General features: G+C 38.8%; 1 protein-coding gene across 3 annotated transcripts; it reads right to left on the reverse strand.

Moving 5' to 3' along the window:
- Positions 1-9,570: 9,570 nt before the first annotated feature.
- On the reverse strand, positions 9,571-14,367 carry Dnajb9 (DnaJ heat shock protein family (Hsp40) member B9). 3 transcript variants are annotated; one of them, XM_031355293.1, is made up of 3 exons: positions 14,138-14,367; positions 11,924-12,150; positions 9,571-11,082 (listed from the first exon to the last, which is right to left on the reverse strand). In XM_031355293.1, exons 2-3 carry the CDS (start codon positions 12,138-12,140, stop codon positions 10,631-10,633), a joined length of 669 nt encoding a protein of 222 aa, XP_031211153.1. In that variant the 5' UTR covers positions 12,141-12,150; positions 14,138-14,367; the 3' UTR covers positions 9,571-10,630. The 3 variants fall into 3 exon arrangements, with proteins under 3 accessions (XP_031211153.1, XP_031211152.1, XP_031211155.1); XM_031355292.1 differs by lacking the exon at positions 14,138-14,367 and adding an exon at positions 13,924-14,131; XM_031355295.1 differs by lacking the exon at positions 14,138-14,367 and adding an exon at positions 13,642-13,758.
- Between the last annotated feature and the right edge of the window lie 2,954 nt (positions 14,368-17,321).

Genomic DNA, 17,321 nt, shown 5'->3' on the forward strand with positions numbered 1-17,321 from the left:
GAGAAATATCTTTCTCCACATCTTATCTTTAACAAACACAATGAGCCTTCATAACTAATCCATGTGTCAGAGAATAAGAATCAGTACTACCTGCCTTAGTTAGGGTTTCTATTGCTGTGAAGAGTCATCATGACCATAGCAACACTTACAAAGGAAGAAACTTAATTGGATCTGGTTTACAGGTTCAGAGATTTAGTCCATTATTGTCATGGTGGAATGCGTAGTGATGCAGAGAGAGACTTGGTGCTGGCAAGGTAGCTGAGAGTCCTACATCTGGATCAGCAGACAGCAGAGTCACTGGGCCTAAATTAGGCATTTACAGCCTCAAAGCCCATCCCCAGTGACAAACTTCCTCTAACAAGGCCATTCCTATCCAATAAGGCCACACCTCCTAATCCCTGCCAATCCCACTCCATAGTGACCAAGCACCAAATATATGAGCTTATAGGGTCCATTCCTACTCAAACCACCATATTACCCAATGATAAGAAATAGCAAATAACCAAATCATGTTCATTAGCAAACAGTCCTTCCTATTTCTACTTATGAAATACATAATGGAAGAATGATTTTGCAGAATACCCATTAGAAAAATGTTAATGTAAAATTTATTTAAACTTAAATAAAAAAAATGGAGCACTTTTAAATAATTACTTAAGTATTAATAAATTTAAGTTGTAACTCAAAGTAAATTGAGAAATGTGAACAGAAATTTTCATTTTAATTACTTTTCCCTAATATATGTACTGAATCATAGAATACTATTTCAAGTGATTATTATGTGAAATTATATTTAAATAATATGAAGTTAAGTTTAAAAATTGAGTAAAGTGAAATATTGGCTGAAACTGCTAATTTAGTGAGTGATAATTATATAAGGTACAATTAGCAAAAAGATTCTACCATCCTTGAGACCCGAGGAAGCACAATTAGATGGGGAAAGAATGAAACGAGTTTGCAGGGCCATGGCTAAGGAAAATAATCCAGATGTAGATTTGACTGTCTAAAGGCCCACAGTTTGAAATTCAAAGGCAATATTCAAATTAATAAAGGGAATTTAGGTTTGACTGTGTCCGGATGAAGCAAAGTGGGGAGGGATTGCCAGCAAAACATTTGACTAGATAAAGGGGTTGGGATAGCAACCAATTCCAGGCAAAAAATAATAACTTTGACTTTGATGAGAGAGAGAGAGAGAGAGAGAGAGAGAGAGGAGAGATTCAGTTAAGTGACAATACTCACTAAGAAAGTAAGGACTGAGAGTCTTTTGGCTTTCTCCCTTAAAAATGCCTGCATAATTACTGTATTTACAAACACTCAACAGCATTTTGATATATAGACACAAAGCAGGCAGCAAGGTTCACTTACTACCGAAACAGATGTTAAACTGCCAAGGCAAAAAGGCAAGACTTGCAACTATACTTTAAAAAGTTCATAAATTATATCATAGAACATTAAGATCTATCCAGAATAGCTATAGCCACTAATATCACCTCTGCCAAGATGCTACAATATTTACAGTGAACTTTGTTCCTAACTAAATCCAACAATAACAATCAGTTAGAGGTACAAAGAAAAGAGCCTGATGCTCTGTGAAAAACACTTAACAAATCTAACAATAAGAAACATAAAAATTAGAAATGCACAATATCATTAAGGCTTTTTTTTTTTTAAGTGTCAACATTCAACTGCTTGGAGCATGTAAGTTGTTTTTCCAATCTCCTAACTACTCTTTAATACAGAATTCTGTGTTTCTAAGTATCTTCCCACTCTTTTTTAAAGAATTGATCAGATCTACCATGCTATTAACTGGCCTAAATCAGTTAGTCATGGCAGTCATACTCCCATCTCCTCATTAGGGATTGGTTCAAGCATGGACATGTAACAGCAGATAACATTTCTATCGTGTTACTATCAGCAAAAGAAGCAAGCCTGCAACCGAGAGAGGTCAGAGTCAAGAAAACTAAATAATAATTAAAAAAAAAAAAAAGACAAAAACAAAGGCAAACTCCTGCCATATTACTTCTGGAGATGCCTGGCCTCTAGATTTCTTGCGAGAGAGAAAAATTAACCTTTTATTGTTTGGGTAGACTCAATGTTAGCTTTGTTCTTGGAATCTGCAGGAATCATGACTTAGATACTAGATGTGGAGTTTGTGGGGTATCACCTTGTTTTGTTTCATTTATTTAAAAATATAATAGAAAATGCACTCCAAACAAATGAAAACTTTATAGACTTTTCTAATGTATGCTCTCAGTTTCTTTCTGGTTTTCTCTGTTCTATTATCTTAGTTCTTTTTGCCTCATTTTTCAAATATCACCCTCCCTTGTATATTACAATTTAGAGGAAAAAGGTTTTTATGTAAAGGGTATGTGGTAGTAATTTCTTCATTCTTCAAAATGCCCATAATTTTGGTCTCACCTGTTAATAATTTGCTCAGCTGTAAGTTTAAAAGCATTTCCCTCCAGACTTTCCAGGTCATTGCTTGTACTTCACCACCTTAGTATTAATTTTCAGAATTCTGGTAAACTAAAACTTTGGAGGAACATGTCTTCCCTATCAAATTTTGCTCATTACTATATAACACTTTCCAGGAGGGGAGGAAAACAAGAAGAGGAGGAGGATATCCTAGAGATCTATTGATGTAAAGAGATACCATGACTATGACAACTCTTAGAAAACATGTAAGGCTTATTTACAGTTCAGATGTTTAGTCCATTATTGTCACGGTGGGAAGCATGGAGTCATGCAGGCAGACAGGATACTGGAGAGGTAGCTGAGAGTTCTACATCTCAGCAGGAAGAGAGATCCACTGGGCCTGACCAGAGCACTTGAAATTCCAAAGCCTACTCCCAATAAAACACTTCCTCCAACAAAGTCATCCCTACTTCAACAAGGTCACACTTCCTAATAGTGCCACTTCTTATGGGATTATGGGGGCTTTTTTCATTCAAACCACCACAGAGGGAAAGGAGAAGAGGTAATAAGGAGCGGAGGAAGAAGTGAAGGAGGAACTCTTCCTATTGGTTTTAAGAGTTAGTGTACCCTACTTCTCTTCTTCCATTTCCACCTTTTTTCCATCCTGCCCTTTAAACTCTTTTGTAATGATTGGGGATTTTGGATGTAATTGGAGGGTGAGAGAGGAAAAGAATCCTTTGTCTTCTTCTACAACAGGGGACCATCTCCCAGTACTTACTAGAATTATAAAAGTTTACACCGAGAATAAAAACAGAAAATGTTAACTAATTCCCATAGGTGAAATAAAAAAATTAAGTATCACATTAATTTTAGTCTTCAGTCCTGAACATTGAGCTCAGGTCACAGTGCATACTGGGCAAGTGCTCTACCACTGAGCTCCACTCCCAAACTTTTATATTAGTGTTTTGAATTATTTCCCTACACCCTTTCTTTTGCAGACTCAGCCAAAAGGTATTGCACAGAAAATTTGTCTATGTGACTGTTAATTCTGCCTCTCACTGAATAGAAATATATATTCTACTTTCAGAGCATGTTTAACACCAGAGATAATACTTGTCCAATTAGCAAAAGGATTATCAGAATGATTTGCCTTTTAACCTAACAGTAACAGTTTGATCCTTCTATTTTCAAATACTGTTATTTTAAGAATACCATTTAGTAATAGTAGTAACTTTCTTCTTAGAAGATAATAAAGGACTTTTCATCTAAATGATACTTAAATTCCTTGGTGATAGTCACTATCTATGTAGAAATACCTCTGAAGAAACAATATTATGTCATCTAAATAGCTAGAGCAGATTTCAAGAGACGCCTACTGAGGAGCTGTAGCCTAAAGGAAACCACAATGGATTCTGATGGGACAATATTTTTCAGTCAGTACTTAGCCATTGCAATACAAGGATGACAGTCTAAGTATTAGTTTGCATATTTCACACACATGTTCCACACATTCATGATACCCTTAATATGTTTATGGTTTTTAGACCTGGCAAAATTGGTTCCATGACTCCGGAAGTTTGACAAATATCACTGTGTATTAGTCAGGGTCCTCTAGTGTCGGGAGCCAACAAGAAGCTAAAAACTAGCAGGTGGTCTTCCTGACATGAGTTTGCCTTGGATTATAATCTATGGCAAGGCCCAGGAAATATTCATTTTAAGAAAGATTCCTGCTATTAGTAAGCTTTTCCTATTGTTATTAAATATATAACAATCACTAGGTTTGGACCCACCCTTTTGAGCAGATTTCTGCAGACCCACAAAGATGTACTATCTTGTAGTAATGCTATATAGACAAATACATAATGGTTTTATAGAAGTTCTGATTTGGTTCAAATAGTTTTTGGAGTTAAGTTTTTAGAGACACTCTTAGTTCCTAGAAAGATAGAATAAAGTTAGAGTCAAGAATAGAATACGCCCCCTCCTCAAAATAATAAGTAAAGTTTGCATAATAAGAAATACAATGGGAGCTGGTGAGATGGCTCAGCAGGTAAGAGCACCAACTGCTCTTCCAAAAGTCCTGAGTTCAAATCTCAGCAACCACATGGTGGCTCACAACCACCCGCAATGAGATCTGATGCCCTCTTCTGGTGCATCTGAAGATAGCTAAAATGTACTTATTTATAATAATAAATAAATCTTTAAAAAAAAATACAATGAGCTTTCATAATTACATTAAAAAAGAGAAAGAGACTTGGGCCAATTTTGTGTTCAAGGAAAAACATTTAGGTCCAAGGATAAAGTCACAGATATGCACTATGATAAGGCAATGCCATAAAAAAAAAAACTGTTACTTTGAACTTTTAATAAGTATATTATAATGAAACATTGCTTTGAACTTAATCTCAACATCCTTCTGCAACCCCCATTCCATGTAACATTTTATCTCTGAGGTAATTTTCTAGAGAACTTTTGTCTAAGAAGGTATAAAAAAACCAGAGGAAAAAAAAATAAAGTGGTTTGGTTGAATGGCTTGGTTTGAGGCGCTTTGCTCCATCCATCCTTCCGTCCATCCATCCAAGTGTGTATGTCTGTTTGTCTATGTTTGTGTGTAGGGTATATATGTATTATGTAAGCATGCACGAATACTTGTAAAGTTGATTGTGACAGACAGTTGGGCCCAGCTAGAGTGTGGGTGTATGAATGTTTGAATGTAATTGTGCCTGTGCATATTTGCCTGTACAAAGCATCTTTCCTTCCTCTCTGGTTCACAAAGAGTTAACCAGCTTAGCCAGAGAGACTTCTGGCTGACTCACCAAAGAAAGGAGCCCTACCAATAAATCCTTTTACTTAATCCCCTGGTGTTTTACGATGAGGTGCTAAACAGTTTCTCACCTCAGAGGAATTCACAGAAGGCAGGTCAGCTACTGGTAGCAAGGTGACTTAGACTTAAGACAGGTAATATTTTATTATTATACAACAACCCTAAATATCTGGTAAGACCAAGTCTTATATCCTCTGCTTCCTCAGAAAGAACTAAACAAGAAAGAACAGCCTAGGCTGGTCCCCTGGCACTGTAGAGCAGTGATTCTCAACCCTCCTAATTCTGTGACCCTTTAATACAATTCCTTGGGTTATGGAGACCCAAAACTATAAAAATTTTCTTTCTTTTTTTATTTAAAGGTTTATTTATTAGTATATAAAAGCACACTGTAGCTGTCTTAAGACATACCGGAAGAGGGTGTTAGATCTCCTAGATCTCATTACAGATGGTTGTGAGCCACCATGTGGTTGCTGGGATTTGAACTCAGGACCTTCAGAAAAGCAGTCAGGGCTCTTAACCTCTGAGCCATTTTTCCAGCCCCATAAAATTTTTATTGTTACTTCATAACCATAATTTGCTACTGTTATGAATTTTAATGGAAATATCTGATATGCAACCCCTTGTGAAAGTGTAATTTGACTCCCAAAGGGGCCATAACCCACAGGTTTAGAACCACTGCCCTAGACAAACAAAACTGATAGAATATGAATAAAATCATATTGATAGAATATATAAAAATATTCATATAGTGAAGGGACTGAGGTAGCAGAATAAACTCCATTTTGTTTTTAAGAGTTCTAAGTTGCTGGGCAGTGGTGGTGCACACCTTTAATCCCAGCACTTGGGAGGCAGAGGCAGGCGGATTTCTGAGTTTGAGGCCAGCCTGGTCTACAGAGTGAGTTCCAGGACAGCCGGGGCTATACAGAGAAACCCTGTCTCGAAAAACCAAAAAAAAGAGAGAAAAAAAAAAAAAAAGAGTTCTAAGTTAACTTGCCTTTAGAGAGGCAGGGCCCTTGACCTTGAGGTCTGAGAAAAATCACAAAATGTCCCTGGCAGTTGCAAAAGAGACACAGCAGCTGCAGCTAGCTGATCAAGAGAGTGAGCTAAGAAAACATAAGTCATTCCCAGGTCAAGACTCTCCTTTTTGATGCATGCTCCATCCTTGTGGTTTAATCGGGTACTGTAAACCAATTAGCTTTTACCCTCTCATATAATGCCAATGCTTAGAAATCCCCACTTGCAGTTTTTTCCTTAATAAACCCCCTTTCACTAGATCTTGTGGCCACTCTCCTATCCTGTTGCATCAGGAAGGTTCGTGGCCTGAGCTCCACCTTGAATAAAGATTCTCATATGCTTGCATTGGAGTTGTGGTTTCTGATGGTCTCTGGGGTTTTCGCAATCAGGGCACAATCATATCAATGGGAATTTCTTAGAGCATATACATATATTATATATGCACATATGCACAGATATATAGAGGCCATAAATCTGAGAGAAAGCAGAGGGTGCATGAAAATGATTGAAGGAAACAAAGAGAAAAAAATATAATTCTATGTTTTTTTTAAATCTGGTTTATTGATACAGAATTCTACCATCAGTCTGAAAATATTTTTTTAAAAATCTTTCTGACTAATCTCTCTCAGAGTTAACTGTTGAGACAGCTAACTCTTGCTAGTATCTGATATTCTTTGAATGTGTTATCAAAGTGTATCGAGTCCCATTTGCTTAGATCTCCTTTATGGACAGAAGCCATGTTTGGGTGAGTTGAGTAGGCTCAGGCAGCAGGAACCCAGAGGTATGTTTGGCATGCCAAAGCTATTCTACACACTTGCTGCTGTTTTTAATCTTCACCACTCTACAGTTACTGCATCATTGTCACTGGGAGCTCCTACGGATAATCTTTCTTTCTAGTGGCTTATTCCATGACCTGAAGAAAAAGGTATTTCTGTTATTTAACTAGAAGAGTAGAGTAAGAGTTCCCTATATAGTCCTTTTAAAAGTTGACATTGTTAATTTCTACTTTAATTTGTTTGCTGAGACTTGTGTCCTGTGGCATAATCAGTTTTGGAGAAAGTTCTACTGCAGCTCATCTACTGAAAGGAATGTATCTGTTAAGTCTAGTTGATCATTAGTACGAGTGGTTCTCAACCCAGAGGTTGAAACCCTTAGGTTGCCTAACCCTTTCATAGGGAGGTAAATATCAGATAGCCTGCAAACCAGATGTTCATGATTCATAACAGTAAACAAAATTAGTTATGAAATAGCAGCAAAATAGTTTTACATTTGGGAGTCACAATTCCTTTTAGTTTAGAAGACTTGTAGAAGTATTTAAGTATCTTAATATTATTGTGTCCATGTTTATGTGGTCTTATGACTTTATGAAATTAACTTTAATTTCTACTTTAATTCCATTGTGATCTGATAGGAAACAAAATTATCCTCAGTTCCCAACATTAGGCGCATATTTACATTGTTGTACCTTCTTGATGAATTTTTACTATATGTAATATCCTTTTTAAAATTTTTAGTTCTGGTTTGAACTCTAATGTAAGGATAGCTACACTAGGTCCTTTGCTGCCAAGTTGGAAGACCAGAGTTCAATTTCTGGTAATTTCCCACAGTGAAAGGACAAAACTCCTACAAGTTGTCCTCTGACTTCCACACATGGTATAGTATGAACACACTTATACACAAATAGATGTAATTTTAAAATCCTACATAATCCTGTATAAGAAATGTTGAGACCTACTGAATATTGATTTATCTCTTTATTCTGCTCGACAATGATCTCAGTATCCTAGTAAGTTGTTTTAATTGCTCAACAGAAATATTTCAAAAAACTAAAATTAGCTGGGCGGTGATGGCGCACACCTTTAATCCCAGTGCTTGGGAGGTAGAGGCAGGTGGATTTGAGTTCGAGACCAGCCTGGTCTACAGAGTGAGTTCCAGGCCTTTAATCCCAGCACTTGGGAGGCAGAGGCAGGTGGATTTCTGAGTTCGAGGCCAGCCTGGTCTACAGAGTGAGTTCCAGGACAGCCAGGGATACACAGAGAAACCCTGTCTCGAAAAACATAAAAAACAAGACAAACAAAAAACTAAAATTATCTTAGGAATGCACAAATCATTTTGATGCTTAAGGCAGGATTTTGATGTATTAACACAGGCTGGCCTTAAATTTGGAATGCTACTACCTCAGCTTCTGGAGGGTTGTGATTACTGTCATGTACTATCATACCCAAGAAGGAATTTGAAATTCTCAAAATGTTCAAAATAAAATAATCAAAATATTCAGAATCCACAATAAGTATAATCAGACCTTGAAGGAAATATGAAAATAATTCATCCTTTAATACTTATTTGAAATGATCTTTCATCAATTAGTCTTTATTAGATATTTATTTGCATTTCAAATGTTATTCCCTTTCCCAGTTTCCCATCCTCCTGCTTCTATGAGGGTACCCCCACACCATCTACCCCCACGTTACCACCCTGGTATTCTCCTACACTGGGGCATTGAGCCTTCACAAGACCAAGGGTCTCTCAGTTTTAAAGGATGTATATATAAATATTATTCTTAGTCCAACTTCAAGATATGGCTATTTTCTTATTACCAAATAAATATAACATCTAAGAAATAAGACCCAGGAATATAGTAAATCTATTTTTCTGAAAAAAGAAAATAAATTCTTAAAGTGAGGCTGGAGAAATGGCAAAGCAAGTAACGTACAAGCATGGGGACCTGAATTCAGACCCCCAGTTTCACATGAGTACTCAATGAGTACCTGTTACACCAGCAAGGGGGCAGGCACAGGGTAGAGATTAGAGGAACCTGGAAGCTTGACTAGCCAGCCAGTCTAGGTGGTATTGTAAAGTCAGGACTCAAGTGACAACCTGTCTGAAAACAACTAAAAGAAGGTAGGTAGGGCTAGTAATGTAGCTTAATGGTAGAATGCACGCCTGGCATACCTTAGGAGCATTCCAAGCATTTCATGTGTGAAGTATGTGTGTTTGTTTTGAGGGGAGGAGTCATTCTCAAAGATGACAGAATTTTATGAAGTCTTTTTCTTAACCAGTCCTAGCTAAGAAAGGTCTTGTAATACAACACTTGCTCTCAAAACAGCAAATACAGAAAAATTATAAAAAATAAAACCATCAAGCTACTGAAATATGAGATGGTAACACAACAGAAGCTACCAAATGGCAATAAGGTAAGATCATTTGGGGGAATTTCAGGTTAGACAAAACTTCAAGAGTATGGCCTATGATCAGAATATGCTTCACTTTATACATACTATACATCCCAAAATTGCATAATAAAATGACAACAGTGAAGATCAGGTTGTAAATATTTATAGTTTCTCTTACTCACACACAATATTGTATGAGACATTACTAGTTTTCATATGCATCCATAGGATTAATACTCGTATGGAGTATAACAAGGAAAAGTGCAGAACTAAAGAAATAACTCTAACAACAAAAGCACACATTTCTTAAAATTTAAAAATATTGCACATAGTAAGGTTGCACAGAAATTACTGGCTGCTTTTACAAAAAGAATGAGGTATTAGTCAATCTCTAGGTAAAGATAAGTGCAAAAGAGTAACTACACACAAACACACACACACAAAAACAAAAAACAAATTCATACAAAGACCTAGAAAGTCAACAAATAGAAAAATATTCAAAAGATGTTTACAAAGCTATGATTTTGATCATACAAAATCATTAGCCCAGTACTAAAACACAATTTCTTGGCAATATTTCATAAGTTTTAAACTTTTTTCAGCTTAACTACATGCTATACAATCATTCCCATTATACCAATTCTTCTATAGAAGAGGCATCTTTCTGTTACAAACATCAAACCATCACTTTCTAAAGCTCCAGTGGCAAATAGCCAAAAACAATGGTCTTCACTAAATGACTCAATTACAGCTTCATAGGCATTTAGAAACCTAAGTCACAGGGGCCACAGGGCTGCAGCTTTAAATTCGCAGAGGTCTTACTGCAAATATTATTCAAGTTCACACAATGTAAATCTATAGTACCTTTTAAATTTTAATTATTAAGTATGTGTCCGGCTGAGTTCTGTTTAGGATTTTTTGGGGGTGGGGGGGTGCAAATTAATGAGCCAAAGGACAAGTGAAAAAAAAATCTTACAAATGATCTTTCAAAAGAACTTTTCCTAATCAGTAAAATTAATTACAGTTGTCTACTAGCTGAATGTGTTTAAAAAATATATGGAATATCTATAACAAACTGCTTAACATAAGTGAAATCATGCATTTACCAAAATAGTTCACAGAAAACTTTTTTCATCAGACATAGTGAGGAACAAACTGGGGGGGGGGGGGGGGGGGGGGGGGGTAGTGGAAACAGGAAAAGATTCAACTACTGTCCTGAACAATCAGTGTATGTAGTAACCATATTTCCTCTTCGTTGAGTGACAGTCCTGCAGTGCTTGCTAGATCCATGAAATCTATTTTCAGTCTGTACTGTGTGTCGATTGGTGGTATCAAAGCCACTAAAAGAAAACATTTTCTCCATGTCTTCAAACATATCATCAAATAATCCACCTCCAAACGAAAACTCCTGGAAGTGATGCCTCTGTCTACTGGAACCATCCTGGCGTGTCTGGAAGTGATTTTCAAAATGCTTCTTAGACCGAGTGTTTTGGTTCTGACCAAAGAAATTAAAGTCTTTAAATAAGTCATCAAAATTGAAGTTAAATGACTGCTCAAAAGGACTTCCATTGCCTCTTTGTCCTCTGCCATTAGTAAAAGCACTGTGTCCAATTGAATCATACTCTTTCCGACTATTGGCATCCGAGAGCGTTTCATATGCTGAAACAGATTAAAAAACCTTTTAGGAACTAAAGATAAAATATTCTACATTGTATATATGCAAATTTTAAATACATGACTTTAACTTATGTGCTTCATATCACAAACTATTACAAATAATAAAGCTAAAATATAAGTTGGAAAACAAGGCAGGCTAATAAAACAAGTTTTAACTGTTACATTAAAAAAATTATCAAATGTATTCAGCTAATAGAAAATCAGATCTTTTTACTTTCTTACTAGTTGAGGTAAATGTTTAATTCACACTCCTCCCTACATAAGCCCACTCACCATTAACTACTTAATATCCATGATGTATGGTTTGTTTTAGAACCAGTATGATGACAAAATGTTCTTTACAGATTTTTAAATACATATTGGTTTGAAATGTAGATGAAATGAAGAAAATTAAATTTTTTAAATTAACTTATATTTTAATTAAAATTAAGTTTCTTGTTTTTCTTTTCTTTATTCTTTTTTTTTTTGTGAGTGTGTGTGCGTGTTTTTCGAGACATGGTTTCAAGGTATGCACCACCACTGCCTGGCTAAATTAACTAAGTCAGTTGATAATTTTGGTTTTCAAATACTCCTTTTTAGACACAGTGGGTCTCATAAATAACAAAAAAAGATAAATGGTACACTGCCAACATTTTTAAAACTATAAAACAATAAAATATCCTACAATTAATTTACTTCAGGAACCAGGTATTTATTCTAAGAAACTACCAAACCCCACATACACCTCTCCCATTTCCGTAACATCTAAGACTCACAAAATTATCAGTTAATATTCCCTTTACTATAAATACCCATGAGACCTCAAGAAGAATCATTTACTTACCTTCTGCAATCTCTCTGAATTTTGCTTCAGCATCTGGGCTTTTATTTTTGTCAGGATGGTACTTCATAGCTAATTTGTGAAAGGCCTTTTTGATTTGTCTCTCTGAGGCAGACTTTGGCACACCTAAGATATCATAGTAGCTTTTTGAGGCTAGGATTAATTCTGTTATCATTAAAATGCAGATTGCAAAGACGAAAACTGACTGTGGAGTAGCCATTTCTAATAACCTAAGAAAGAAAAACAGTGTTTTTGTAAATCCAAGGAACAAATCTTAAAACTCAGGAAAAAAAATCAAACTCAATAAACCTTAGGTGTAAGAGACAGCAGCAGCAAACTGTTATGTACATTGTATCACATAACCGTGTTCTTACACTATCAGTATTTCTGATACTAAGAGTCTATTAGCAAGACTCCTGCTATCTGCTAAAAAGATAAAATTGATACTTTCTTAGAAAGCTTAGGATTTCTACTATTCATGTTGGTGGTAAACTTTTGTTTGCCCAAGATAAAGGTATTAGCTGCTCAGATTCTTTAAAACAGCATCTTCCTGAGGATTACAAGGTGGCTCCTCATCTTCCTACCCCAGCTTCCTCAGTGCTGTCTTCATTACCATGTTTAAATTCAGAATATGAACCAATTATTGAAAAAAAATCGCCTTTTCTGTGCTTGGCTAGAACCTCACCAAGAAAGGGAAAGGTGGGGAAGGAAAGATTTTTCTCAAATTTGTAAAATCTATTTGATCTTAAAGGAGTTAAAATAGTCTGTTTTCAGCCGGGCACGCCTTTAATCCCAGCACTTGGGAGGCAGAGGCAGGTGGATTTCTGAGATCCAGGCCAGCTTGGTCTACAGAGTAAGTTCCAGGACAGTCAGAGCTACACAGAGAAACCCTGTCCCCAAAACAAAACAGAACAGAACAAAAGTCTGTTTTCATAAATTTAACTTCCCAAATACTTCAGAAATATCGATAAATAACTTCTGCTTCAGGCTCACAATTAATAAAATTTAATACTTCTATGAAAGCTGGGCTACCAGAGAAGAAAGGAGTTTGTACTTTGGATAAGTTAGGTTATTACTGGGCTTCCCAGATTTTTCATCGACTACAATGTTTCTCTTTAAAACAAAGTCTTATCTAAGAATTACTGATAACACATAATGACTCGAGATGAAGTGTATCCCTTCGCTGTACCACAAAAGTCCTTAATGACCTATGATGACATAACAAGGCTGATGAAAAAAGCATTATGGTTTGTGGAAACTGCCACCCAATCTCTCCTGTGGCCTTTTCTAAGCATAATTAGCAGGTAGATTACTTTTTTTTCCTGAGACTTAGTCATAATCACGCGTACCAAGTACAACCTTTCGGTCTAAAGAACTCAAGCAGAAGCCTGGCATCGTGCCCCACGCCCTTAATCGCAACACTCGGAAAGCAGGGGCACGCGGATCGCTTTAAGTTCAAGACCAGCCTAGTCTACAGGGTGGGCTCCAGGACAGCCATATCTACCCTGACTAAAAAATAAGTACATGTATTTTTCTTTTTTAACTTAATGCAAGCGGAGCATGTCTAGTGGTCGCCAGAGACCGCGACTGTTTGCTAGTAAGAGGGCTAGGCGACGACTGACAGCCAAGGAGGCTCGGTGAACCAACAAACGCGATTCCGCCGCCTCAGGCTGACACTGGAGACGTCTTAGCTAGTGGCCTAGCTTCCCCATCAAACCTACTCAGTTCAAACAATGGGAGCGCCCTCCCCGACCCCGCCGTAGGGCCGGTCCGGCGTGCCCGGCCCACGCCACTTAGAGCGCCAGCTCCGGGCTCCCGCCCCGGCCGGCGCGCTCTGCAACCTGCCGGCCTGGTCTCGGGGAAGCTGATCCCCCCAACCCCACCGCAAGCACGAGCTGTGTGTGACGCAGCCACCTCGGGGGTACAGTCGTGTCGCTTCCCAAAGCAGCCAAGCCGGCACACAAAGCGGAACCCGACTCCGCGCCACCCTCCCCGGGCCTTACCAGTGCGCCCGGACGCAGCAGCTTCTCCACACCGCGGCGGCCCGGCTCAGGCTCCCTAACCCCCGGCCGCACACGCCCCGACCTCGCCTCCGACAGCCGACCAGCCTCCTTCCAGCTCGGCCCGCTCACTACTGGCGGGAGCCTGTTGCTGGCACAACCTCCTCTAGAGAAGGACCTACACGAAACGTTCCCCCATTGGCTCCCGCCGGCCCACCTGACTTTGGCGCCCTACGCGCACGTGGAAAACTGTTGTTGCCGTTTGGTCCTTGCGTCACTTCCGTCGCCACCCTCCGGGGGCGGTGCTAAGGGGTGCGGAAGCGGAAGTGAGTCGACGGTTTCCTCATCCTTCCCTGGGGCGCATCGCCGCGCAGGCGCGTTGGGTGGTGGGCCCGGCCCTGCGGCCCCGCCTTAGGGGACAGTGCTCTCCGGCGCCCCTCCTGGACCTTATCAGCGGGCGTTAAAGCTTCACTATTGTGTGGCTGTCGCGGTCGTAATAAAGACTGGAACGTGAGCTTTTATTCATAAGCGGCCAGGTGACCTGAAAACTCACCCTCCCTTAGGTGCTGTGTCCGTGAGTGGCCTTTGGAGCCCAAGCCTGGCTCTGTCATCCGTTAGTCTCTCTAATTCTCAGTTCCCCAAAAGGCGTGAGCCCTTTGCATTTGACGCTTGCTTTGTAGGCCAGACAAACACAGCAAAGTTTGCACGGTGCTCGGGTTTTTCCAGCCCTATCCCTGCCTCTGCTGACCTCATTGCAACAATAGGTGTGTAGGTACATCTGAGCCGCTAGGTGGGAAGGTGAGGTTGGTCACGCAGGTAGAATGCAACCCTGTTTCTTGTTTTTTGTTTTTGTTTCAATATTAATTTATTTTGAATGCACCATCTTCGTGTACACCACTTTGCCAGAAGAAGGCGCCAGATCCCCATGTAGATGGTTGTGAGACACCATGTGGTTGCTGGGAATTGAACTCAGGACCTTTAGGAAGAGCAGGCAGTTCTCTTAACCACTGAGCCAACTGTCAAAGCCTGCAAACCCCGTTTCTCCTGCCAAAACTGAGGCCAAAAATATAAGCAACCTTAAAAACTGCCAGACTGGAATTAGAACTTGTCCCATCATGTCTTCAGTTATGGAAGAGAGCATGATAGATATTACCTGAATAACAGCATGACGTATTTCAGAAACAATACGTAAGTGCTTAGTTGTATTCAGAAGCCACAGCAAGTTTGTCAGATTCCAAAGCCAGGTTTGCTGAGTTCAAACTCTGGTTCCCTTGCATTGTAACTGAAAGACCTTTCTGCGCCTCTGATTTCTCTTCTGTATAGGTAAACAGAGAAAGAAGTACTTCACAGGGAGTTATGTACTTATGTGAAAAAAATCAATGTATTTAAAACATTCCATTTCCTTTCCTCTTGTAATAAAAAAGTAATTCTAGAGCTAACCTGACTTTTCTGTTACTTCAAACTTTATTTTGCGAATACAGTTTTACTTTAGTCCCAGTGCTGTCATTCAATAATGGCTCAGTCAAATGATGAAAAATTATAAACCTAAGTAATTCCCACTACATCGTATTCCATGATTGGTTCCCTTGAATCGCTTCCACAAAATGCAGAGTCATATCCAGGAGGAAGAAACTTTTAACTTATGATTAGTTGAAAGGCCAGTGTTCTAATACTGATGGCTCTAGCTGTGAGAGTTGGAAGTCAGTGATCATCCAAATGTCTTTGGTCAGTATGCAGGGCATAGTTTCAGAATTAATTTTTTTCTATGGTCAATTGGTAAGACTCTAGTACATTTGTATGCATTGAGTGTTCACCTCATACTGTGGACTGGGTGTTGTGGTACACGTTTATAATCTCAATACTCGATGCTGAAGCAAGACAATCAGGAGCTCAAGGCCACATTGGGCATCATAAGAGAGACCATGTCAGCAAAAAGAAAAAGAAAATTTAATAGTGTGACTATCTTACAAGTTCAGAGAAATAACAGAAAATAGTTGTGATGGTTTGTATATGCTTGGCCCAGGAAGTGGCACTATTAGGAGATATGGCCTTGTTGCTGCAGTAGGTGTGTCACTGTGGGCATGCGCTCAAAACCCTCACCCTAACTGCCTGGAAGTGTCCTTTAGCAGCCTTTAGATGAAGAGGTAGAATTCTCAGCTCCTCTTGTGCAATGCCTGCCTAGATACTACCATGCTCCCACTTTGATGATAATGGACTGACCCTCTGAATCTATAAGCCAGCTTCAATTAAATGTTGTCCTTTAGCCGGGCAGTGGTGGTGCACATCTTTAATCCCAGCACTTGGGAGGCAGAGGCAGGCAGATTTCTGAGATCAAGGCCAGCCTGGTCTACAGAGTGAGTTCCAGGACAGCCAGGGCTATACAGAGAAACCCTGTCTGGGAAAATAAATAAATAAATAAAAAATAAAAATGTCCTTTATCAGACTTGTGTTGGTCATGGTGTCTGTTCAGAGCAGTAAAAACCTAAAACAGAAGTTGGTACTAGGGACTGTGGATTGCTGTGATAGGTCTGAGCATGCTTTTGTTTGGAAGAATGTGAATTTGGAGACTTTGGATATGAAAAGCAGAGAAATGCTTTAAGTGGGGCTTAATGAGTTATCCTGGTAGGAATATGGAAGGCTTTGTTACTGAGAGTGATTTTAGATTTGCAGACGTGGCCCAAGAGGTTTCAGAGGAGAAGAATTTCAGTATGCAGTGTAAAGACTGTTTTTGTGTTATTTTGGTGAAGAACGTGGCCCTGTCTGAAGAGTCTATCTAGAGCTAAGGTAAAGAGATTTATATTAATTGCATTGATAAAGGAAGTCTCAGAGATGACCAGCATAGACTTTGTTCTCTGGTTAAGTCTCATGAAGAGCATTTTGAACAATTATAGCAAGCTTAGAAAGGAAAAAAAAAATATAAAACATATGGTTCGAGCATTAAAGGAGCACTAGGAAGTAAAATGGAGCTGAATCCTGTGTTCAAGGATATTACATTGAATTAAGGGAGTGAGACTTTGGGGCAAAATCTAAATCTACCTAGCTAAATTTAGATCCAGGCATGATGGTACACACCTTTAATCCCAAGGCATAAGGCCAAGCAGATCTCTGAGTTCAAGGCCAGCCTGGGATAGAGCAAGTTCTAGATGTGGAAAAGTTTAAATCAGGCATGGTGGTACACACCTTTAATCCCAGGAGACAGGCATGCAGATCTCCAAGTTCAAGGTCAATCTACAGAGTAAGATCCAGAACAGCCAAGCTTGGGCAGTGGAGTTGAAAAAGAGGAAGCTAGTGATATTATTATAGAACAAAGGGACCATGTTCCAGCTCCAACAAGCAGCAGAACTTGTCATCTTTGGCCATGTGCTCTGGCTTTAGAATCAAGAATAGAAGGGACTACTGGG

The sequence above is a fragment of the Mastomys coucha genome, unplaced genomic scaffold, assembly GCF_008632895.1.
Source record: "Mastomys coucha isolate ucsf_1 unplaced genomic scaffold, UCSF_Mcou_1 pScaffold6, whole genome shotgun sequence".
In the NCBI taxonomy this organism is placed as follows: Eukaryota; Metazoa; Chordata; class Mammalia; order Rodentia; family Muridae; genus Mastomys; species Mastomys coucha.